Source organism: Eumetopias jubatus, unplaced genomic scaffold (assembly GCF_037043125.1).
Source record: "Eumetopias jubatus isolate StellerSeaLion01/CBP00866 unplaced genomic scaffold, mEumJub1_p1.0 scaffold_10, whole genome shotgun sequence".
Classification (NCBI taxonomy): Eukaryota; Metazoa; Chordata; class Mammalia; order Carnivora; family Otariidae; genus Eumetopias; species Eumetopias jubatus.
In genome coordinates, this window is record NW_028274816.1 from 28077424 (window position 1) to 28103215 (window position 25792).

Genomic DNA, 25792 nt, shown 5'->3' on the forward strand with positions numbered 1-25792 from the left:
CACGGTCATCCAGCTAAGAGGTGCTGGATGCTCCAGCAGCTGGGGCTTCTGGGGCAGCCCTGCCCATTGCAGGGCCGGTCGTGTTAAGCAGCTCCCTTATGGGGAGCACGAGCTGGGCGAGGGGCAAAGGGACAAGCATTCTCCCCGCCGAGTGGGGAGTCCAACACGGGGCTCGATCCCAGGACCCTGAGATCATAACCTGAGCCGAAGTCAGACACTTAACCGACTCAGCCACCCAGGCTCCCCTCACTGCAGTTTTTAAAGAAACTTATAAAAACTTCCAAACACTCAGAAAAGTTAAAATGGTACCCCAGTGGGCACCCACATATCCACTACCTGAACTCAGCACTTACCCTTTTTGCTGTATTTCCTTTATCTATATAACATATGTATATGTTTTTTTCTAAACCATTTTAAATAAGTTGCAAACATTGTGACACTTTATCTGTATATACTGCTACATATAGGTATTTCCCAAGAGAAAAGACATTTTCCTGCAGAATCACAGTATAATTGTCACACTTTAAAAAATTAACAACAGTTGGGGCGCCTGGGTGGCTCAGTCGGTTAAGCGTCCGCCTTTGGCTCAGGTCATGCTGGGATCGAGCCCCACATCAGGCTCCTTGCTCAGTGGAGAGCCTGCTTCTCCCTCTCCCTCTGCCTACTGCTCCCCCTGCTTGTGCACACGTGTGCGCGCACTCTCTCTGTCAAATAAATAAATAAAATCTTTAAAAAATTAACAGCAATTCCATTATATCAGTACCCAACCCATATACAGACTTTCCCCATTTATCCCCAAAATGTTTTCCCCACTCAATAAGTGTTTATTGAGCATTGGAACACTATTTGTTTTTTTGTTCATTGAACAATGTGTAGTGAACATTAGAAGTCACTATGGAAAATAGAAATAGAAAAATAAATTTTAAAAAATAAATTAGGGGGCGCCTGGGTGGCTCAGTTGGTTAAGCGACTGCCTTCGGCTCAGGTCATGATCCTGGAGTCCCGGGATCGAGTCCCACATCGGGCTCCCTGCTCAGCGGGGAGTCTGCTTCTCCCTCTGACCCTCTTCCCTCTCGTGCTCTCTCTCATTCTCTCTCTCTCAAATAAATAAATAAAATCTTTAAAAATAAATAAATAAATTAGGGGCGCCTGGCTGGCTCAGTTGGTTAAGTGTCCAGCTCTTGATTTTGGCTCAGTCATGATCTCAGGGTCATGAGATTGAGCTCTGCATCAGGCTACACACTGGGCATGGAGCCTGCTTCAGATTCTCTCTCTCCCTCTTCCTCTCCCCCAGCCCCTTCAATCAATCAGTCAATCAATAAGACCTGCTCCCTGTCCTTATGAATAATCTAGTGTGAGAGATGCAAACATACACAAGAAGTATGATGCGAGATAGACTGCAGAAACAGACTCTGAGACATGGGGCCATTGATTCCTTCTGGAGGGGGGCTTCCTCCTGCTACAGCATGTGGGGGAACTGCCACACCCCTGGTCCTAACCGAGCTCCCTCTCTGCTCAGTCCTTGGATTCTAATTGAGGGATATTTGGTCTCAGACCAAAAATGTGTTTTTTAGATATCTTTATTGAACTAGGATTTAGTCAAGGGTCGTACGTTGCATTTGGTGATTGGTCTGTTTCTTGAATTTCTCTTGATCCAGCACTCCGTGTGTGCATGTGCGGGTGTGTGATACTGACATCTTGTAAAGACCAGAACCAACAGACTCACAGAACGTTCCTCATTCTGGGTTTGTCTGATTGTTAACTTACAGTGTCAATTTAACCCATTTCTCTATACTGTCCCTGGAATGTCTATAACTGGAAGCTGGGTTTAAAGGCTTGATTAGTTTCAGTTTAGACATTTTGGGGAAGAGTGTATGTGTTTCAGCTACATACTTCATATTGTATCATGTAAGGAGATACGTAGCGAATGTCAGGTTTTTCCACCATTATAGTTCTGTTAAGTTTGATCATTTGGTAAGATGGTAACTGTCAGCTCCTCCCCTTGTAAAGGTGCGGTTTTTCCCTTGGCAGTGAGCAAGCTACTAACAGGGCGATTTGTTGTGACTTGCACGTACCCTGTTCTCTGGCAACCAAATGACTTTATCATTCTCATGATAAAATTTAATGGTTTTAATACCTATTGATGATCCTTGCCTGGACCAATTACTTCTAGAGTGGGTCACTTCAAAACCGTTCATGTGTATGATTATGTGGTGCTTTCCTAGATGTTAACCTCTGTTAACATCTTGTTATTGTCATCTTTCTTAAGTCTGGAACAGCCTGAATTCCAAAACTCCCAAGCCCCAAGGTTTGCAGATAGGGGATTATTAAAAAAAAAAAAAAAAAAAGTAGGAAAAAATGCAGAATGTCTTTGTGTCACCAGAGTAAGGAAGAACTTTTTCAAGCACAAATAAGGCAAAAACACAGATGGTATTTAAGCCTCAATGCTCAGAAGGGAGAGGATGTAGAAAGAGAATAGTAGAGGGTCAGGAGTGAGGCTTGGGACATCGTTATTAAGTGGTTGGGAGAAAGAGGAGAAAGAAAACAAAAAAGGAGACAGAAGGAGCAAGTGGAGGGGTGTGGAAAACCGAAGAGTGCCACGTGGAAGCCAGGTGAAGAAAGTGGGTCAAAGAGGAGGACTGGTGACCTGATCTGTGCTCCTAGGAGAGCCCGAGTAGGCAAGGACCGAGGGTGGACTCGGGTTTGGCAGCATGGGGCCAGCGGAGCCTTTGATGCGCCGTTTTGGTAGAGTGGTGAAGGCAAAAGTCTCATGGAAGTGGGCTTAGGGTGAAAGGGAAGAGAGGTGTTAACTGGTATGGACAACGTTTGGGGGAGTTTTGATGCAAAGTGACACAGAGAAATGGGGAGACAGCTGTTGGGGGAAGCTGAGTCAAGAGAAGGCATTTTTCCAAAAGTGGAGAAATACCAGCATATTTATTTGCCGATGGGAATGATTCAGTAAAGAGCAAAAAAGTAAAACAGCCACGTTCCCAAAATGACAAGCCGCATTTTGCAAGCACACCTGTAAACCAGAGGATGCACATGAAGTACGCTTACATGGTTGCTTCTGGAACAGAAGGTTGTGCAGGGAGGAGAATGGAATGACTCCTGTAGATGAAAGGACGCACAAGATTACCAATCATTACCTCGGGGGGGCGCCTGGGTGGCTCAGCGGTTAAGCGGCTGCCTTCGGCTCGGGTCGTGGCCCCAGGGTCCTGGGATCGAGCCCCGCATCGGGCGCCCTGCTCCGCGGGGAGCCTGCTTCTCCCTCTCCCACTCCCCCTGCTTGGTGTTCCCGCTCTCGCTGTGTCTCTCTCTGTCAAATAAATAAATAAAATCTTTTAAAAAAATAATAGTAATTACCTCTGGGGAGTTGAACTGGGGACTTTCTGCTCTTACTTTTAACCTTGTACCCTTTCGTAGTTGGTAGAAGTTGTTGTAAAGCATCTGCATCTTTTTTTTAAAACGATTTTATTTATTTATTTGAGAGAGAGAGAATGAGAGAGAGAGAGCACGAGAGGGAAGAGGGTCAGAGGGAGCAGCAGACTCCCCGCCAAGCAGGGAGCCCGATGTGGGACTTGATCCCGGGACTCCAGGACCATGACCTGAGCCGAAGGCAGTCGCTCAACCGACTGAGCCACCCAGGCGCCTAGGCATCTGCATCTTAACTAAGCAGTTTGACTTTGTGAAATTTACCCAAAGGATCAAACTGGACAAGTGCCCAAGATACTCAGGTGCTGTCAAGATGCAGTGTTGTTTCTGATACTGAAGAACTGGAGACAACCTAATGTCTGTCTGTAGGAAATCAGCTAAAGAAATTGTATCTCTGTACAATAGGGTACAATATAATCATTTCTTTTTAGAGATTTTATTTATCAGAGAGAGAGCAAGGAGCCTGACACGGGGCTTGATTCCAGGATCCCGGATCATGACCTGAGCTGAAGGCAGATGCCCAACCAACTGAGCCACCCAGGCATCCCAAAAAATGTATTTTAAAATGAAAAAAAAAAAAAACACAAAAAACAGATTTCAAAATACTATAGATGGCATGATATAAAAAGAAAAAAAATCAACATATAAATATTTTAGTCCAGAAATATATTTTACAAATAAAAATCTATTGATCTACACTGGGGAAGGAAGGGTGTCACATCAGACAGGCCTCAAAGTTCATAGCCAGGTGTTGGTGTTCCTTAAGAGTGCAGTGCCCTGGGAAAGCCTTGAACTGGAATAAGATAGCAGTTACAATTAGTGAACACTTTAGAATATGCTTAAGTGATTGGGGGGAATCCCCAACCGTCACGCCATCTCCTGGGAAGGTCCCTTGCCAGGCCGGAAGTCTCCGTCTGCATGGGGAGCAGGCCGTGGGACAGCTGTGCGGGTGTGGCAAACCCCTTTCTCGGGAGGCAGAGCTGAGCTCTCATCTGTACCCGCCGTTCCTTTTTCACGGATTGTCTAGTTGATTGGTTGTGCCTTTTAAAGCCAAGCTCAAACATCAGGCAGTCCAAAAAGTTAAAGACCCAATGATGTGGTTTTGGAGTGTGGCCTCTGAAGCCAGAGTGCCCCTGGCATGTGCCAGGGCCTCCGACCCCAGCTGGTACTGTGAGCAAGGCCAAGGCTGCTTCTGGGGTCTGGAGTCTGTACAGCAAGCTTCCGCATCTCCAGCCAGCCTCCCTGCCTCCCTCTGGGGCATGGAATATCATCTCCCTAATCCAAGTGTAAAATCTGGCCCTGGTGGCCAGGGCTGGAGAACACACTTCCCTTGTACCCGCCCCCCCGCCACAAGCCCCCTCTCCGTTTCCACTTCCTTACTTGTATGAGCCCTTTTCCTCTTCTGCAAAACGGGCCTGAAGCCACCTCACCAGGTCATTGGGGATGTACTCAAAAATGAGAGGGTCTACTCCCGCCTCCCCAGTTTCATTCAGCAAACGGATGGAATCAAGCCAAACGAGTGGGACTGAAGAAAGTGAGAGAAAGGGTACTTTCTGCTGCTTGCTAGCCAGAGAGGGGCACGGATCATTTTCAGGATCTGAGTCAGCCAAAGTCGGGCGGTAGTCTTGTAGTAACACTACTTTCCAGCTAACAAACACAAGAACAAAAGGAAAGCAAGAAGAGTTGCTTTGCAGATAGATATCTACAATTTGGGAACTTCATCTGGTTTTTTGTTTTGTTTCGTTTTGTTTGCTCTGGATCTCAGGGTATGCACTGTAAATATTATTCCTAGCTGTGTCCTTCTGCGTCCAGTATCCACGATATTTGCACTCATGTTTCAGTGTGGTCCTTTAAATACTGTTTTCCCTCAGGGCCCAGGCTGGGATCCTTATGTGTTCTCCTGGAGAGGGCTTATCTGTTCCCATGGCCTTTCTTTTTTTCCCTCCCCTATTTTAAACTGTTTCTACCCTCATGCACATTCCCCGTCCAGATCTTCCCTCTGGGCCTCAGCTCCTCACCCCGCGTTCGCCAGCTATCTCCGCTCGAACGTCTCTCAGATCCCTCAAACCCCTGTTCAGAACTGCCCATCGTCTTCATCCCCACCTCCTTCCCATCACCCATGCTCCTCCTAGGATTCATATGTCCATAAAAACCACTGATTACCCACTTTCTGAAGCCAGAAACCTAAAACCTGTTAACTACTTCTGCACCCACTCCTCTGACTTCGCCGATTAAAAAAACCCAGAATATGCACCCCTTCAGGATCTTTTTAATCCAAATAGTTCTCTGCCAGTGTTGGGCACAATGTATAAGAAGATGCCAAAAATATTTTAGTAATCAAGATAAATAATTGTTCAGGGTTGCATCAACCAGATGTCCTTCCTGGATTCTGAGTCTGCCAGATGGCTCATTGGGCAACCAATCCAGAGGCCCTAGTGGCGTAGGGGACCTTAGTGTTTACCAGGGGTTGGCAGGGCAGTGGAGTAGCCTGGCCCATGCCTGTTTTTCTCCATTCACCCCACTTTTGGCCTGAATGACTGCATCAACCCCCTAATTGTTCTGCAGGCTTTCAGACCAACCCAATCTGTTTACTGCACTGTGACCAGAGTGGTGTTTCTAGTAGTCCATGTCAGAGTTGCTGGATGGCTTGTAATATTTCTGGAATGATGCGCCTAAGTCCTCAGTGTGCCTTACAAGGCCCTATCAGATCTGATCTGTTCTTCCCTCTTTAGCTTCTTCTTCTTCTTTTTTTTTTTTGCCATTCTACCTGTCAACATTTTAAAAAAGGAAACTTTTTTAAAATTACGGTTTCATGTACATACAGAAAAGTGTTTCTGTTAAGTGTGCATCTTGATGAATCTTCACAAACTGAACAACTCTGTAAGCAGCATCCCAGGAGACCCCTCTCATGGCCCTTTCTAGTCACTGCCCCATAGCAGGTAATGGCTCTCCTGACTGGTAACAGCATGCATTTGTCTTATGATTGTACTTGAAGTGATAGAATCATAAACTTTGAACTCCTGTGTCTTTGCACATGCTGTTCCATCTACTCAGAAGGAGAACCCTCTTCTCCCTTTCCTTCCTCGCTCCCTTCTGCTCCCCCACCCTCACTGCCTGGCTGCCATCCGCTTATCCTTCAGTCTCAGCTTAGCCATTCCTAATTACCGGAAGCTTTTCTCATATCACTGCCATCAGCCCCCAGCCCCCGATCTCTGTGAGCGCTCCACTCCCAGCTCCACTTGGCACCTTGTCCTGTCTCTGTCATCACAGTGATCATGAGGTGGTCCACTTGGTCTGTGCCGCTCTGTGCCTGCATGTATGCTCTTCGGCCTTGTCTGCCAATCAGTGCCTGGCACTTAGCAACCCTCAGTAAAATGGAGAAAATGGATTCAGCTTTCAGTGTCCACCCACTGTGTATACACAAAATGGAGCATTAACACTTTAATACATTGGATTAATTATGTTGTGGGACACACACATGTTCTCACAAGCACTAAGTATTAGAGCAAGGTGCAATTGTGGTTTTAAGATCGTCCCATCAAACCCCTCCTTTTGCTGGTAAGAAATGTAACCAGAGCTGGGACATGGGTCACCCAGCCGGAAACAGGTGCCTCTGGGACCATCAGTTAAATCCAGGTCCGCACTGTGAGGGGAGGCATTGCAGTGGATGGGACTCTGTTTGAACACCCCCCCCACCTACCTTCACCTCTGAAATGCAGGGGCTACAGGGATGAAGCCCAGGTGCTGCCATTTGTCATACCCTTTCCACATGCAAGCAGCAAGAATGAGTGAGGCATCCTCTGTCAGTCAGTCCCCCTGCTCTCCCGTCCCCCCATCCTGGGCCATTTGTCAACCAGTTAGCTACTCGGGTGAAAGAAAGTGTTAGAAAAACGGAGGCCAGGCAGGTTTTCACAAGTATTGACTGTTTGCTGGCTTCTGTTAATAGCATGCTTCCCCCCCCCCCCCGCCCCCCGGCTGCCTCTGGTGCAGAGGGTTGAGTTAATACTGTTTCTCGGTTTGTGGCATTTTATCTTGGGTCTCGGCAAGGCCGTTCACTTGGTTTTACTCATTTGTACATTGATTTACTCCCTTTTATTCCTATTCTCCATTCCACTGCACAGCCACCCATTCAGATGTGCTTCATGTGTATTCTCTTACCGTTATGTATTATGAATTGTTGCTCTGTGTGCATATGTATATGTTTATTTATGTTTTTGCTTTTGGGGTTTAATTAATCGTGTGCATATGTTTTTTCACTTAAGTAAATGGCTTGGTACCATAGATCCTTTGTTTCTTTCTTTCTTTTTTTTTTTCCCTCAGCCCTGTGTTCATATCTATCCTGTGTGAAAGTTCAGTCCATCACTGACGCCTGTTGCATAATGCTTCATAGTGTACATGTTTGACACGGTACTCATGCATATATCATCTGGGCTGCCTGGAGCTTACCGCTGCTCGTCTCGGTACTGGAGTGAACATCCTGTGCTGTCTTCTCTTTGGCCTCTGGGAAACCTTCCCAGACGTGGGGTAGACCTGTGAACTAGGTTCCAAGGATCATGTCTTCTGAGGACTCAAAAGAGATGATCGATTGTGTTTGATTTCTCTCCCTAGTCTCTCCTAGGTACTAGGAAGGTAGGCTGCTTAGACTGCCCAGCATTTAGCCTGGCTCTGGAATCTTGCAGTGATACCATCCAGAGACAAAGGTGGGGGTTTTATTCTCTTGTGGGTCAGTTTGAAGTTTGAGTTTCTTCACTTTGAGTTGTTCAGAATCGCACTACTCCTTTTGTGTCCACGTGTAAAATAGGCCACAACTGCCGAGGTCTGTTCTGTTATCCTGTTGTCCATGCCTGTTTCTAGACCTCCTGTATGGAGGCAGCTTGGCGTAGTGCAAGCGTAGAGAGAGAGAGGGGGGGTCAGGCAGGCAGAAGACGTAGCTGGCTTCTCCATGTGCTTGGTAACCCCATCCATGAGCTGGGGTCACGCCATCAGCCCACAGGGGAGTGTGGGGCCCCACATGCAAGCACCTAGCACAGAGCCTGCCCAGGGGCAATTCCGACTCTCCCTTGGCTCTCCTGTTATGAGACATGAAAGCCCCCAACAAGAGTGTTGGAAGAGAACAGTGTCTAACAGGTGTTGATTTGTATTAAAATATTTGTTACCACATTGTGAATTATTTATAGATGGACTTATAGCTGGAATTTGTTTCAAACAACCTGGGCACGGGGGGAGTGGGTTGGGGTAGAGGTGAGGTGACCATATAATTCCTTGTCCAGTTCCAGGCATGTTTGAGACTGAAAGAGGGGGCTCTTAATTACACCAGGACAGGGACACCTGGGTGGCTCAGTTAGTTAAGCATTCAACCCTCTTGGTTTCTGCTCCGATCATGATCTCATGGGTCATTCTCCCTCTGCCCCTCCCCACCACTCATGTGCACACACGTGCTCACTCTCTCTCTCAAATAAATAAATCTTTTTTAAAAATTACACCAGAACAACCTTAAACCAAGATTGTCCAGGCAAACCAAGACATGGACATCCCAAGAGAAAATGAGACAGAATTGACCTGGAGTTGATCATTGTTGAAGCTGGATGATGAGTACCTGGGAGCTCATTCTATTCTCTTTTTTTTGTTTGTCTGAAAATTTCCATAATAGGAAGTTTTTGTTGTTTTTGTTGTTTTTTAAGGAAATATATCTATTAGACTGCTGAAGCATTCAGAAGTCCCCACCATTCAGGAATTGGCCATTGGGTCCCTAGGCAGCCCCTGCCTGGGGCAAAAAGGTCCCCAGTACTGTTCTTCCACCACCTCTAGGCACTTCCATGGGGGTAAAGTGGCAGAGAGGTCCTGCCCATTCTTGCTGCTAGGAGGAATGAGATACCTGAGAGGATTCTAGCTCAGCATGACTGGGTTTAGCATGGGGGCAGGGCTGACCTCTTTCCTGCCCCCAGGACCTTCAAGGCCTACCCAGGTGGCAACCCACACAGAGCCCTTCACGTCCGCTCCGCACCATAGTGCTGCCGTGGCAGGGGTGCCTGCAACTCCGTGTACTCGCACACGTGATTACGATCTACACCCTAAGTCAGAACCATGAGCTGGGCAGGAAGCAGCATGACCGCAGTGGGTTTTTAACTAACATTCTGTCTCATACACACTGCACCATCCTACTTAACTCTCACTGTGGTCTGGCAGTTGGTGGAGCCTTGAGCGGTAGAAGGTAGCCCCTGCTGGGAATGGACGCAAACACAGTCTGACGTACCCTTAATTTGTTATCGCTTTCCAGTTGTACAGCTGGGCCTTTTTCACACAGCTCCATGAAGTGTGATTCTCATTCATCCAACAGATAGTTTCCAGAGCCTATCATACGCCATGATCTGGGAACACAGCAGTAAAAGAAAAAGACTCTGCCTTCAAGGAGCTTATATAGAAATGGGGGTGGCAGCAGGTGCAGCAGTGGTGAATGCTAAGAAGAATATAAAGCACATTGGCCTAGGGAGGGTGGATTGAGATTGGTGGCTGTTAGAGGGGTTGCCCAAGGAAGTGAGAGGGAACTAGCAGATGTCAGAGGAAAGGGCACGATAGGGGACCAAAAAGCAAGTATAACAACGTGGTAGGGGCCGGTGGAGGAGGGCAAGCCTTCTCAAATGCTCCTGATGGTTGGAGAGTTGACTTTAGGATACCATCATGTGGAGGTACTTGGTAATGGCAATTTTGGGGATTGGAGTAGTTCAAGAGTGAACGGAAGGAGAGGCAGTGTGAAGAAAGCCATTGTAGATCACTCTTTGCAGGTGCTCCTCATTGTAAATGGGGCAGTTGCTGGAGGTGTGGGTGGCATTGAGAGAGTGTCATATAGGCTGGGGATGAGCGCATGTACACGGACTCAGTAGAGAGGGAAATTGTGTTTGTTGGAACTTGTAAATGGCCCTCTGGTATGTTTTAGTCAATGTTAAAGGACCCTGATCATGAAGTACGGAGCCCTGGAGGGCCTGGTTCAGTTTTCTTTTTTCTCTTGGTGGTCCCTATTCTCTATACTAAAGGTAAGTCACAAGTGTTTGGACTGATTTCAAAATACCCCAAAATACCAGATAACCTTCTCTCTTCAATCTTTTATTATCCAAATGGTTATTAACTTCTGGGTTATAAACCCAAACCCTTTTGACAATCTAAGTGTGTGGATCCATTCCCCAGAAAAAAACATCCCTGCCCCAGAACCTGCCATATTATTTCAGGTGGTTGATGGATCCTGTGATGTCCATCCGAGAAGTGTTCTGGTCAAGAAGCCACATGTCAGGTATGCTCAGTAGACGGTCACTGAAGGCTAGAAAAATCATGAAAAGAATAAGAGCTCTGTGGCCTTGTCACCTCTCTTCTTCCCTAACAGATCATCAGTTCCTTGAGGGTAGAAATTATATTCAATGCTTTGACATGTTTCCTTACCACTTAATAACTAGAATAAAAATGAATGGACAGACAGGCTCTCACTTGGTTGCTCATCCTACTTGAGTGTGGCAGATAGTTGTGCAATTGTCAGTGGTGCCCCAAGAGGATATCATGCTCCATTAATTTTTAGTAGAGTCAGGGAACCCCACCTACCCCCCCCTTTAAGATTTGATCCTTTAGAAGAATAACCATGTCTCCTATAACAATCTGCATTCGTTTCCTATTACTACTATAACAACTTACCGCAAATTTGACAACATAAATTTACTCTCACATTTTTGGAGGTTAAAGTCTGAAATGGTCTGACTGGGCTAAAATCAAGGCATTGGCAGGATTGCATTTCTTCGGGAGGTTCTAGAGCAGAACCCATTCCCTCGCTTTTTCCAGCTTCTAGAGGCTCCTGCTTTTCTTGACTCATGGCCTCTTCCATTCCTCAAAGCCCACAGTGTAGCATCTTCAAATCTCTCTCTGACCTCTGCTCTCTTGACTCTCCTGTCTCTCTTGTTCCCTAGTAAGGAGCCTTGTGATTATATTGGGCCCCCCTGGATAGTCTGGGATGATCTCCCATTCTAAAATCCTTAATTTATCCCATCTGCAAAGCCCTTTTTGTCATGTAAGGTGACAGTCACCGTGTCTGGGATTAGGATGTGGACATCTTTGAGGAACCTTTATTCTGCCTGTCGCACATTTGTATAGCTTTTTACACATATGTTTTCATTGAATGGCTAGGCTGGCAAAATTATTCCTGTTTTACAAACCAAAAAAAAAAAAAAAAAAAGGAGTTCAAGGAGGCTAGGTGCCTTGGCCTTGGCCACATAACTGGTGACAAGAATGCCGGAATTCTGAGTCCAGACCCACGTTGTTCTATTTTGTTTTGTTGCTTGTGTTTTTGATTCTCTTATCTTCCACAGATTTCATTAAGTGATATTTACCAATATTTAGCTACCTGATGCCAATATTTTGGGAAGTTGATGTGCTGACTCGAAATGAGATGTCAAAATCTATGCAAAAATAGTCATCAAGGCAAAATGTCAACATGGAGAAGGAAATCCCATTTTATGTGGTCTTCCTATTTCATAAACGTGTATGGGGTGCAATACAGGGTCAGCTTACTGGTTTAGTATTTTATCCACTGACATACTGTTGATTTTACATGTTACATCATATCACAGGTTTTTTGCTTGCCAGCCAGCCAGGTTACTTATCATTAGGAGACCCCTGACTTTCTTCACCTTGGAACTAGTACTGTGAATAAGGATTTGTGAGTTATTGCCTTGTTCCTGCTGCCACGTTGGAATGTCTTTCCTCTTGCTAGCCTCTCTCCGTCTCCCATTTTTGTCTACCAGCCTCAAAGCAATCTGAACCAGAGATGAAGAAAACCAGTACATTAGCACGCTTTATGTGTCTTGATAGGGGTCATACACTATTTTAGGGAGCTTAGAATTGACGATCCTTCTAGCTCATGCTTTGTGTCTGGAGGGTCTCTGGAGAATCCTTTTTTAACTCATCGGTTGGTCAGTACCTCCTAGCTCTCTAGGGTCTTTCCATCTCCTCTCATGGGTGACAAAAAAAGAAAGGACGGAGGCATGAAGGCCTTCTATTACCCTTAGAGCTCCCTTTGGTAAGATTGATCTACTGCTGTTAGGCTTTCAGAAACAACCCCATTCTATTCTTCTGGCTTCTTCCTCTTTAGATTCCATTTCAAAGCACAGTTGTGGCCTACAGGACTGTGTCCTCTGAGTTCCTGCTTCCATCTACTTCTGTGTTGGAGGTACAGCTGAGCAGAGGATGCCCTGCTGGGAAGGGGCCAGGTCTAGACCCAGGCAAGAAGCCAGCCAGCATTCATTCTGCCAAATAGCCAAGCTCAGCCTGCAGTATTGCTGCGTGCCAGGGCCCAAGCTGGAGCTGATAGTTGTTAGGAAGTGAATACAACAGCACGTGTGCTGCATCCCGAGATTACATTGAGAGCCGCGAGGAGCTTTCCAGCAGACCTCCATTGACATGAAGGCCGGGGTTGTCAACATCAATAGTGCCAGGCAAATGGTGTTTCTTAGTATGAGCAGTCACTTAGATGTGAGTGTCATGTCCATTTGCCTGGTGAGCCAGATTCTGGTTGAACATGATATAGTAATATGTTCAAGTATTTTTCTTCTTGTCAGTGAAATTCCTATCAGCCATATGGACACTGGGGTAGATGATGCCTTCAGGAACTCAGAAATAAACTATTGATCCTATATAGATTTTGTGTGAAACTTTCTTTCTTTGTCCTTTCCTTTCTGTAACTCTCCTTTTTGCCTCCAATTCCACCTCCAAAAACTTCATTAAAAAAAGCAAAGTTCGTTAAAGGTTGATTTTGGGGTGGGGGGCGACTGGGTGGCTCAGTCGTTAAGCGTCTGCCTTCAGCTCAGGTCATGATCCCAGGGTCCTGGGATCGAGCCCCAGATCCGGCTCCCTGCTCGGCAGGAAGCCTGCTTCTCCCTCTCCCTCTCCCCCTGCTTGTGTTCCTTCTCTCGCTGTGTCTCTCTGTCAAATAAATAAATAAAATCTTTAAAAAAAAAAAAGTTGATTTTTTTTTTTTAATAAATCAATCAAGACCCCAGAATTTGAAAAAGAGTATATGCAGTGGAGAAACAGGCCAGCAACAGGGTGGTTCCAAGCACAGTCCTGGCTGTTGGCACCTGCCGTGAATAAAGCTAGACCTGCATGGCTGGTATCCTACTCAGACAGTGTCCCCCTCTGGAATTGGAAGAAGTGAGGCTCCCTTCTAGTGCTAATCAGTCCACAAATCCTCTGCAGGTGATAACTGCCCTTTTTTGCCTAGAGACCAGATTTTATTGTTCCCTTTGTCTTTTTTGAGGTCACATGGTCCGGGTCCCCCTCTTTGCTGTTGAATCTATGAAGAAAAGGCTGAGGATTTCTGCCCACTCCTAAGAGTGTTCTCTGGCATTGCCCAAACACCGGAAAGCCCATTCAGCAGTGGCTATGGGTATTGGGTCCAAGGGTGATAGATAGGCATGTGGTGTGTTAGGGATTGGAATGAAGGTGGGGCAGCCATTGAGAGGAAAGCATGGTATTCAGCTAAGTAACTGGCATTTCCGGGCCAGACCAGTCTATCCCGTTGCCTAGCTTTCGGTGATCACTAATATCTAAGAATTTAAAGAAATTCTAGCTTGACTCCTTAGATACCATTACTCTTATAATAGATGGTCTGTCCTTCAAATAAGACATCTCTAAAATAAAAGCCAAATTGTTCATCTGGAGTCCATATATACACTTTTTGAATCATGATTGGATGGCCCTAAACTTGCCTAAGCATGCTAGCCAGGTGACAGGGGATTATATTTGACATTCATCTTCCCTGGCCGCTAGTTGGGGACTTGATCATACTCACTCTGAGGCTTTTATCTTTTCCATATTCATACTTGCTCAGTCTTCGGTAATCAGACTGTCATGTCCCCACCTCCCTCTCTCCCTGTCACCCCCTCCTCAACAGTCCTAGGGCCTCTCTCTGGAAGAAATGAGTTATAATGTCAAAGGAAACAGAACCAATTAGTAGTCATAGCTCCTGTTCTGGCAAATGCCTTTCCTCTTCTTCACTTGGCTGGAATGCTGCCGTAGGGCTCCGCCTGCCTAGAGTTGCTGTAGCAGCAGGGTGGGTTTGATGTCATCAGGCACCTATCCATGTGCACACCCTGCAGATCTTTGTTCCCTCTGTAGATATCTTCATTGAGCCTGTTCTCATTTGCAGTAAATGAACAGGAATAAATAAATGTATTGGGTATATGGTGGGATTTGGTCTATATATTTCTTGAAATATCCATGTATGTATTTCTCATATATTCACTGATTCTAAGGCACATACATTTCACAATTCAACCACTCAAAAATCAGGATGTATCATAGAATCACATCTTAAAGTTATAATTGGCAGGGTTTTTTTTTTTTCCACTCTTGAAGGTTTTTAATGGTGGCTCTTTAAATTGATGGCGTCTTAGGTTCCACAAAATATGTAGGGTCAGCTCATTTTTTTGTGCTTTGCCTGAAGAACAGACGAAGAAATGAAATAGGGAGATCTAGCAGTTTGCCTCAGTATATTTGAGCTATACTGAGTGCAGCCTGGTAAAATGGCCACCCCACATTCCACATGTCTCTTTCTCTGCACAGAACACTTGCGCATCTATCTTTGGTTGGGCTTTAGAACAATACTGGGCACTATACAAGTATTGCTAAACATTGGGACTGTAATATACTGTGCTTGGAGTAGAGAATGGAGATCACTGCTGAGAGAATCTTTATAGTCCCAACACCCACAGAAGAAAAAAGCTAAGCACAATATATTATCACTATAGAATACATAGACATTGAACATGATAAGTATGTGGATTGTTGCTGATGCAAGGAAGTATGTATATTGAAAAAGCAGAATATGAATATCCAGACAGAAAGGATTCTGGGAAAATAGTGGCAGGAATGCATATCTCATCTTTTTGACTTACAGTGCCAGCTATTTACCTCTTTGAGCCAAGCAGTGGGGCAGGCAGCCATGGCCCAGGAGTTAGAAAGGCTGAGCTCCTGAGAAAATGCTAAGACATAGAAGTTATGAAGGTGGAGATTGAAGATAAGAGACCTGGAAGATGTAGAAGACATTTGACATACAAGTAGTAGGAATAATAGGAGGAGAAGAAGGCAGAGGAAGAGTGTATTGGTCAGGACAGGCTAGAACTAGATTGATAATGAAATAACAAATACTCCCACAAGCTCAGTCGTTTAAACTCAACAAATTCATTTTTCCCCCACATTGCAGTATCCAGTACAGGTCATGGTTGGGCAGTGTGGAGTGGTGGTCTGCTCATTGTTACTTAGGAACCTGAGGTGGTAGGCAGCAGTGCAGGTCTCTGGTGAATCATGAGCTAATGCTTCAAGTCTGCTTGGCAGTGCATACATTACTTCTACTCACATTTCACTAACCATAGCAAATCACAACCTCACCTTTAACTTCAAAGGGAGTAAGCAAGTGCAATCCTACTATAATGTATAGCTAGAAGGAGGGACACTAGAAATGGTGAAGGGCACTCATGACTTACCACTAGGTAACTAAGAAACATCTAAGCATATCCTGGTAAAATATCTGAACTCTAAGGATGAAAGGAAAAATCTTTCAAGTTTTCAGCCTGAAGGAATATATTATTTACAAAGGAAAAAGAATCACACTAGAATCAAATTTTCCATTTGCAACACCAAAAAGCTAGAATATGGTAGAATTTTATCTGTAGACCATTGAGGGAGAAAAGGAAAACAACGATCCTATGCTCAGTCAGACTTTTATTCAACATGGTATTAGAAGTCTTAGCCAGAGCAATTAGGCAAGAAAAAGAAATAAAAGTCATCCAAATTGGGAATGAAAAAGCAAAGTATCACATGACATAATATTGTATAGAAAACCCTAAAGCCTCCACCAAAAAAATGTTTTATCTAATAAATAAAGTCAGTAGTCAATGACGTATCTGAAAAAGAAATTAAGAAAACTATTCCAGGGGCGCCTGGGTGGCTCAGTCGTTAAGCGTCTGCCTTCAGCTCAGGTTGTGATCCCAGGGTCCTGGGATCGAGCCATAAATCAGGCTCCCTGCTCAGTGGGAAGCCTGCTTCTCCCTTTCACACTCCCCCTGCTTGTGTTCCCTCTCTTGCTGTCTCTCTCCTTCTGTCAAATAAATAAATAAACTCTTTAAAAAAAAAGAAAAAAGGAAACCATTTACAGTAGCAACAAAAACAAATACTTAGGAATAAATTTAACCAAGGAGGTGAAAGATTTGTACACTGAAAGCTATAAGACATTGATGAAAGAAATTGAAGAAGACACAAATAAATAAAAAGACATTCCACGTTCATGGATTGGAAGAATTCATATTGTTAAAATGTGATCTACACATTCAGTGCAATCCATATCAAAATTCTAGTAGAATTTTTCACAAAAATAGGAAAAACAGTCCTAAAATGTGTATGGAACCACAAAAGATTCTGAATAGCCAAAGTAATCTTGAGAAAGAAGGATAAAGCTGGAGGTATCACACTTCCTGATTTCAAGCTATGTTAGTAAGCTATTGTAATCAAAACGGTATGGTATTGGCATAAAAACAGATGCATAGACCAATGGAACAGAATAGAGGCCAAAAATAAAGCCATGCATATATGGTCAATTAATTTTTTACAAAGGCACTGAGACTACACAATGGGGAAAGGATAGTCTGTTCAGTAGTGTTAGGAAAATTGGTTATCCACATGCAAAAGAATGAAACTGCGTCCCTATCTTACACCATACACAAAAATCAACTCAAAGTGGATTAAAGACTTTAGTACAAGACCTGAAACTGTTAAATCCTGCAATTTATAATTGAAATTTGTAAGAGAGCATGTCCCCACTGTCACCTGCCACCCCTGGTACTTATTGTGCTTGTGACCTTGACCTTCACTGTCCCTAACACACCAAGTTCTCTGGCACCTGTATCCCCATCAGAGGGGCCTTCCCTGACCACTGTAGCTAAATTAGTGTGTGCATGCACACACACACACACACACACACACACACACACACACACACACACCCCTCACTGCTTGATACTTTTATTGGTGATTTATGATGAAAATTTCAAACGTACAGGAAAGTGGAAAGAAATTTGACTTATGCATCATTTTTTGATGCATCTCATTTCAATGCACACATCAGTACACGTTGCTCCAAATGCTTCAGCATGTATATCATTAACTACAGTTCAATATTTGCTTAGTTTTTTTTTTTCTGGTTAAGATAAAATTTACAAACAATGAAATCTCAAATCTTAAGTGTACATTCACTGAATTTTGACATGTACATGCATATGTGTAACCCAAACCGTCTTCATGATATAGAACATTTCATCACACCCAAAAGGTCTCGCATCCCCTTTTCAGTTCATTTCTGCCCCAATTCTTAACTCCTAGAGACGGGCACTGTTCTGATTTTTTCCACTACAGTTTTCCCTGTTGTAAAGCTTCATACATTTGGAATCATAATGTGTGCTCTTTTCTGTCCTTCCTCAGCATGTTTTTAATATCCATCCATGTGGTTGCATGTATCAGTAGTCATTGCTTTTTATTGCTGAGTAGTGTTCCATTGTATTCCATCATGCCACAGTTAGTGTACCCGTTCCTTTGATGGACAATTGAGTTATTTCCAGTTTTTGCTTGTTATGACTAAAGCTGTGATGAAAATTCTTACAAACATCTATTTGTAGACATAGGTCTTCATTTCTTTTGGGTAATTATGTAAATGAGGAGTTGCTTAGGTCAGGCCAGTTATGTTTTGTTTTATAAAGAACTACCAGACCATTTCCCAAAATGGCTCCTGCCAACAATGCCTGAGAGTTCCAGTTGCTCTACATCCTCGCCAACATTTGATGTTGCCAGTCTTTTAAACTTTATTGTTTGGCAGTTTAATAAATAGATGTATTGGGGTTCTCCAGAGAAACAGAGCCAGTTGGGGGGGGGGGAAGGAGAGAGGGAAAGAGAAAGTGATTTATTGTAAGGAATTGGCTCATGCAGTTATGGAAACTAAGAAATTCCATGATCTGTCATCTGCAAGCTCAAGATCCAGGAACACCTTCTGGAGTTAGTTCCAGTTTGAGTGTGAAGGCCTGAGAACCAGGAGAACCAATACTGTACGTCCCAGTCTGACGACAGAAGACCAGTGCCCCAGATCAGTGCGGCAGACAGCTCAAAACCTCTTTTTCTCCATCTTTTATTCTGTTCAGCATTTCCAGTGGATTGGACACTGCCCACCAGCGTTGGGGAAGGCAATCTGCTTTATTTAGTCTACCAGTTCAAATGTTAAATTTCATCCAGGAACACCCTCACAAACACACCTAGAAATAATGTTTAACGAAATATTTGGGTACCCCATGAACCAGCCAAGTTGACACATAGAGTTAACCATCACAGCAGACATGTTAAAATAAACACATACACACGTTAAACTGATTTTAGGTGTCAGTGTGGCTGTCTCCTAATATCCACTTATGAGAATTTTCTTGGCTCCTGAGGCAACAGGTGAGCCTCAGTCCCTGGAATGGAACTGCAGAGACTGAGTCCAGAAGAGAGGTGTTGAAAGAAGCAAGTCAGAACTGCTGGGCCTTCTCCTAGTCCAGAATGTTCTCCAGGCAAGAGTGCCTTACCAACTCATAAATTGTGCATTGGTTTCCAGTTACTTCTCAGGGGTTGGGCGGGAAAGTATGTGTGAGGAATGGGATATCCACAGCCTCTGCTCTTGGGACTCCTCTCTGGCAGTATAAAAATGTCAAAGAAAGTCATCCCTTGTTACCCCTTGATCTTTCTTTTGTAATAAATCCCATTTTACAGGGGTGCTCGGGTGGCTCAGTTGGTTAAGCCTCTGTCTTCGGCTCAGGTCACGATCCCAGGGTCCTGGGATGGAGCCCTGCATTATCAAGTCTGCTTCTCCCTCACCTTCTGCTGCTCCCCTTACTTATGCGTGTTGTTCTCTCTCTCTCAAATAAATACAATCTTTATAAAAAATCCCATTTTACCAAATTCGTTTAGTCAAATCTCATTTCACAGACACGCACCACAGGATGTGAGAGGGAAAGATCCAGGCTGGAAACTAGGAACTGAACAGTAGGGACATGGTGTTGAGGGTGGTGCTCTCTGAGCCCCCCTGGGTGAGGGGAATCTACATCAGCCCCTCTTCCCTGGGACAGGAGGTCCTGCCTGGATGGCCTGGCTTCCTTTTCCTTGGTTGCTTCTTTAGATTCTTCTCCCTTTAGGTGATCCCAGAGACAGGCAGAACTGGGGCAGCGCTAAAATAGCGCATCAGCATAGGAGGGAGGGTCAGGGAGGGAACTGGGGCAACATGCGGAACACACGTCCCGCCCCGAGAAATCAGGTCTTAAAGGAGAAGGTTTCAGTTTTGGCAAATGAGAAAAACTGATTTACATCACAAGATAAATGTTGTGGATGCCTGGGAGGATAGTTACTTGAGCCAGTTGCCCTGTCCTGGAAGGACCCGGGTGCAGGAAGATGGTTACCATACATGACTGTGTGTGCATTCCCCTGGGTCTCTGTTGGTTCACCTACTGGTGGGCTTACCCTGACCTTGCGGTTACTGGGGTCAAGGCCCCGCACCGGGTGGCGAGTGCGGGTTTGTCTTCTCCCAGGAGCTCTGGTTTGTAGCCCAGCTGAGGATTCCCCCATTTATGCAATCTGCTGTTGAAAGACAGGAAGCAGCTGGGCTCTGGCTGATCACACTCCCGTGGGCTGTTCTGGCTGTATAATTTTGAGCTGCTTTGATGACAAGAAAGAGCAGAAGTAAGGTCCCCATTAGAAGGGCGCCTCTAGATTGGGGTAGAGGAAGCCTGTAGCAGCGTTTGCTTGGTAGAGCCCATCCAGGGCAGAATCAGAGCATTACAGACAGATTCCCCTTGGTGCCCTGTCATTCATCTGTTCCTCATTTTGAGAGGTTGGCAGCGAAGGACCAGGAACCCTGTAACTTCCTTGCTTCTGCCACATCCCAGTGGGAGAGGAACTGCTGTCAGACTTGGCCAGCAATAAGGAGCTAGCCGGCCCTTCACTGTGTCAGTGGCCCATATTAAAGCCCCAACACGTGCAGGGCCCTGCCTCTGATAAGATAGGGAGAGGGAAAGCGTGCGCGTGCTGTCCGCCTCCCAGCTCCCAGGGTGCCGTGGGCAGTCAGGTCTCAGGTGCAGGCAGGGAGAGTCTGTCCCAAAGGCTCCGCCTGTAGCTCTCGTGAAGGAAGACAAAGCGTGTCCTGCACATACTTCCTGAGTGCTGTTGAAGGGCTCTTCTGAAATTTGACTCAGTCTCGTCCACATGGTGACTTTATGAACCTTTGTCTTTGTCCACAGGGCTGATTTTAATTTGTCCTAAATTTTTTTCCCAAATGGTATCAAAATTTCCTATTGAAATTTCCTATCAAAATTAGCTATTTTCACCTTCGGATAGCTCATGAAGATCACAGTATTTATCATTCTGTAGGGCTGTTGATGCTGAATCGTGTGACTGGACATTTGCAAGAAAAGATTGGGGTAGTAGAGTGGTAGCATCCATCTTGATCGTCGGATGCCCTTTGAGGAAAGAACGTGGGGACATTAGTTTCTTCCCCTTTGCTCTCCTTGTCTTTCCAGCCCTCTTACTTCATGTCCTTTATTTTCCATTTAAGAGGTAATTTGCAAACTCGGCACCTTAACAACCAGTGCTACAGGCTCCGTGCCAAGCTCCATGTTAACACAGTGCCCAGGAACAAGAAAAAAAATTCTCGATTGTTTCCGTTTATGAGATTATCCAGGCCCACAGTGCTTCAGAAGAAATTGCTGGGACAGGGTGGAGGATTTGAAGTTATTATTTACTAATACCCAGCGTCTATGTAGTGTTTATGTTCCTTTTGCCTAGATCGCCTCCTCCTTAGACCAGCCCACCCGTCACCCAGCTCGGCAAGCGGGGCACACGCAGGTAACAGTAGTGCCCACTCCATAATCTCGTAAATGCAGACACATACGGCCCATTGGCTGCTCACTTAGAGTAACAGCTCAGTGCACGCAAGCTGTTGTCTGCCATCACATGCAAGAGGCTGAACAGGGAGCCTCGTTCCACACGGGCAGTGTGGAAAGTGCCATGCATGGCGCTGCAGAAGTTCAGAGGAAACAGATGGGACAAGCAGAGATGGCCACCCCTACGCCCGGGCACACTTTGCGTTACCTGTGGCCTCTGTGCCCTGCTGCTCCACCACCCCCCACCTCCCGGCCCCCCAAATCCTTCCCCAGTCCTCTTCTTCCTTCCTCCTCATTCAGGGCTGCCGGGCTTGATGGTACATTTGATTAGCTGCTTCATCGGGCGCTTTCAGTTTTCTTTCCTCATCTGATCCTTGCAAGAGAGAGGCAAAGTCTTCTTTTTTTCCAATGAGAACACGGAGGTCCAGGGAGTGTAGATTACTTACCACATCTCAAAGCTGGAAAACCCAGGTCCTCTTGTCATTTCCCACTCACGTAATAGACCCTGAATTATTTTTTGATCCTTAACCCCGCCCCCCCATTCCAGAGGAAGGTCATGCAAGTGGCACTAACCCTGCTTTCGCTAAACTGTAGGTCTCTTCCTACCACAATGGTGCTTCCTCTCCCGGTGTAATGTTTTCCAGCCCACCTCTTCTTAAAACCCTGTTCTGGAGTGTTTTCCCAGCACCACCAAGCAGTTAACCCAATTTCAACACTGTCTACTCGGAGATAGCATCGGACCGCACAGGTTAAGGGCTCCGTCCCCCAAGAATGCCCCCCACTTCAGACCCCAATCACAAGTACAGGTTGTCACCTTTGCTTCTGCCTGACTGGCTCTTAATCAGACGTTCCCATGACCCCCTTCTCGGTTCGTGTAATTTGCTAGAGCACCTCACAGGACTCGGAAACACTTTACTTACTTGATTACCGATTTATTATATAAGGATATAACTCAGGAACAGCCAGATGGAAGAGATGCAGAGGGCAAGGTATGGGGACAGGGCATGGAGCCCCCGTGCCCTGTTGTGGGGCACCACCCTCCCTGAATCTTCATGTGTTCACCACCCTGGAAGCTCTCGGAGCCCCATCCTCTGGGGTTTTTATGGAGGCTTTATTACATAGGCATTACTGATGAAGTCAGTGGCCATTGGTGATTGAACTCCATCTCTAGCCCCCACCCCTCCCCAGAAGTTGAGGGGTAGGACCCTCTAATCAGCTGGTTGGTTCCCCTTGCAACTAGCCCTCATCCTTAGTTTACCAAGGAACTTTCCCAAAGTGACCTCATTAACATAAATTTTGGTGTGGTTGAAAGGGACTCGTTATGAGTAACAAGACATTCCTTTCACCCTATGGCTCTGGAGCTATTTCAGGAGCCAGTGACAAAAGACCAAATACTGCTGGTCTTATTATGTTAGGAAATTCCCAGGGTGTTAGGAACTCTGTGCCAGGAACAGGACGAAGACCAAATACATAGTTCTTATTGTAAATCACAACATCACAAGTGTAGTCGGCTCCTTCTTCCTGGATAGAAAGGACTTGAGATGGCCAGCTAAGAAATCTGACCAGTTTCAGCCCCACCCCCACAAGTGTTTGAGCCTGAGTCTTCTTCAGGGCCTCTTTCTCTTTACAATGAGGGCACTGGCCTAAACCTGGGAGTCTCACCTTGGTTTGTTTTTTCTAGGACATAAATGTCCGATGACATTTCCTTGTAGACCTTCTCATTGGGTGGCCTACGTCCCAGTACCTTAGCTATAACTTGACTCCCTGTCCTGCGTTCAAGAAGTCATGTTGGGATGCAGGCGTGATTGATGCTATTATAGTGATAACCACGAATCTGTTCTAGGTTATCAGGAAAGTGAGTAATGTGAAGTGTAAGGCCTTTTATCAGTAGTAACAGTTCACTTTAGCACCTCCCAGCGACAGTATTGGGGCCCGGTGTTGGAGGAGCTAGTCCAGAGCGTGTCCACCCTGGCATGCCCTCAGCTCTGAGCCCTCAGCCTGCAGACGAGGTGCTAACGTAACAAGTTTTTAAACTAGAAATGTCCTGTAGTCATTTAAGGTAACATAAAACCTTGGTCTTTTGAGTCAGAAAAAAACGGTGAAGGAATCTCTAAGGAAAATATTTGCAGGTTTATTTGCAGGGCCTGGGCATGAGGACAGAACCAAGGCTTCAGAGGGACCTAGGGTAGATGTGGAGATACCCTCGTTGTACAAGACTCAAGTTCATTACTCACCTGTCCACCACGTGTGTCACACTGTGTCTGTAGATTTCTAAACTGGGTTAGAAAAGAATCAGCCTGGCGCATCTGAGATCGGGTTTTGCCAGAAAACTGGCGATGGACCCTCCCCCTACCGTGTTTCTTTTGTCTTCTGGTTTTGTTATTAATGGATTCATAACCACCCAGAGATCAGAAAGTACAGCCCTTGCTCCAAGCTTGGCCAGAATCTTTGGATTGATAGCACTCGCAAGACTTTTTAGCTGAGACACAGGATGCTCACGATTTTTGAGGAGAGGGGTCGGGAAAATGGGGACTATGCCACGGAGTCTGAACTGCACTTTGTCCATAGTTAACCAGACCCTGGATTTTCTGTCTGGTCCTATAGTTCATTGTCACTGAAAAGAGGAGGGTTTGGAGAAGACTTTAAACAAAGTGCTTGTGCCCTACATGGGAACACAGGAGCTGGCTTGCTTCCTGTCTCTGCACCCACAGCTGTCAAAGTCCAGGGCTTTCCATACAGAATGAGCAAGGCCCTGGGAAGAAAGGTGTGACCTCCTCCTCCGTCTGGGAGCAGTGAACAGTCAATACGAGCCCTCCGGCTTTTGTCTGTGTCATAGGAAGTGTTGCCGACAGATATTACCAGCATCCAGTGAAACTGTGCATGGAACACTTAGACTGAAAAGTTACCAGGAGAGTCAAATTTTCACAACAAGATTTAGATGTGCTGTATTGGACCTAAGAAATCCAGGCTGGGTGGGTAAGAATTACAGTCACAAAAGGGAGAAGCTGCAACGTGTGAAATTAGATGTGGACAAATAAGTAATAACCTTCCAGTGGTATTAGATCCTTTTGGTAGAATGGAACAGAGTCGATCATTTGAAAATAATTTCAATAAAAATAAAATGGGGGAAATTGGAAATCAGTTATCTTTAAAAAGTTGTTTATAAATAAGTCAAGGGACTGGGTTTGCTTAATGGAGTTCAGCTCAGAAGCTTCTCAATGGAAATCTCCAATAGGGGTACAGTTCTGATGAAACTGCTCAGATGTACAAGCAGTCCAGACTCCCCTGGTAGTGGGACAGCAGGGTCACACCACCCTGTGTTCCCCGGGCGTTGTGCAACAGCTGTTACTCTTAGTGGCATGCGGCCAAGGCGCGCGTGGCATCTGGGAGTGCTCCGGAGGGCTACCCTGCTGCTCCATACTCTCAGAGGACAGCTGCCTGAGCCACAGGGAGGCCCCAGGTGCCTTGGGCGAGGGATGGAGGTGCTGCCTGGTTCCGGGAGGTCGGGAGAGGGATGGAGGTGCTGACCTGACTGCTGTCAGGCTCGCTGCCACAGGTGGCGCAGCCAGGTGCTTTGAGGGCTGTGAGGAGGAAGAGTATTAAATGCTTTGTTACTCAAAGACTGATGATTTGTTTGCCTTGATTGCATTCCTGCCTATCCCTGCTGCCCACTCGACCCCCTTGGGAAAGGGTCTAAAGGAAAATAAAACTCAAACCAGCTGCCATGCCTTCTGATAAGTTTCGCCGAGGGGGCAGTGGGAGTTGGGAGGCTGTGATAAAATAACAGAATTAATGAAGAAAAGATCAGGGCTAGGGTGTATCTAGATTGGAATTCTCCACGTTGACTCTGACCCCACATGGCCATAGCAATCTAAGGGCCTCTGTGTTGGTTGTGGGTGTGCTTGGTTTGGAAGAAGCATTTCATACTGTTTTCCTCTCTTTCAGGTTTCAAGTGCCCCATTTGTTCCAAGTCTGTGGCTTCTGATGAGATGGAAATGCACTTTATAATGTGTCTGAGCAAACCTCGCCTCTCCTACAACGGTAAGGGTTTGGCTGGGGGAACCTCCGAATGAGGGTCTTCCCAAGTTCGTGTGGCTCTGGACAGCATTGGTGCCCCGCTTTCCGGCAGGAATGCCTGCACAGTGTCGAGGAATCAACTGTTCCAGGGATCTTGGTGCAGCAGCTGGGGAGGAAGCAGAGCAGAACAGGAAGGAAGGCCCGGCTGGGGGTCAGGCCCATGGCACTGGCCAGTTTCTCGGGTTGCTCAGTTAGGCCTTTGCCCGTTTACACACCTGCCAGTGGAGGGCCTGGGGGGAACACCACCTCCTCGGGGGAGGGGGCATCTGTGCCGCTGGTGTGCATAGCAGAATAAGTTC

General features: G+C 45.8%; 1 protein-coding gene across 2 annotated transcripts in view; it reads left to right on the top strand.

Moving 5' to 3' along the window:
- The window catches only part of ZNRF1 (zinc and ring finger 1), a 95115-nt gene that overhangs the window by 56269 nt on the left and 13054 nt on the right, over window positions 1-25792 (top strand). For both annotated transcript variants that reach the window (XM_028093091.2, XM_028093084.2), the window contains exon 2: window positions 25362-25457. In XM_028093091.2, the coding sequence (XP_027948892.1) occupies window positions 25362-25457 (96 nt within the window). The remainder of the gene's footprint in view (window positions 1-25361; window positions 25458-25792) is intronic.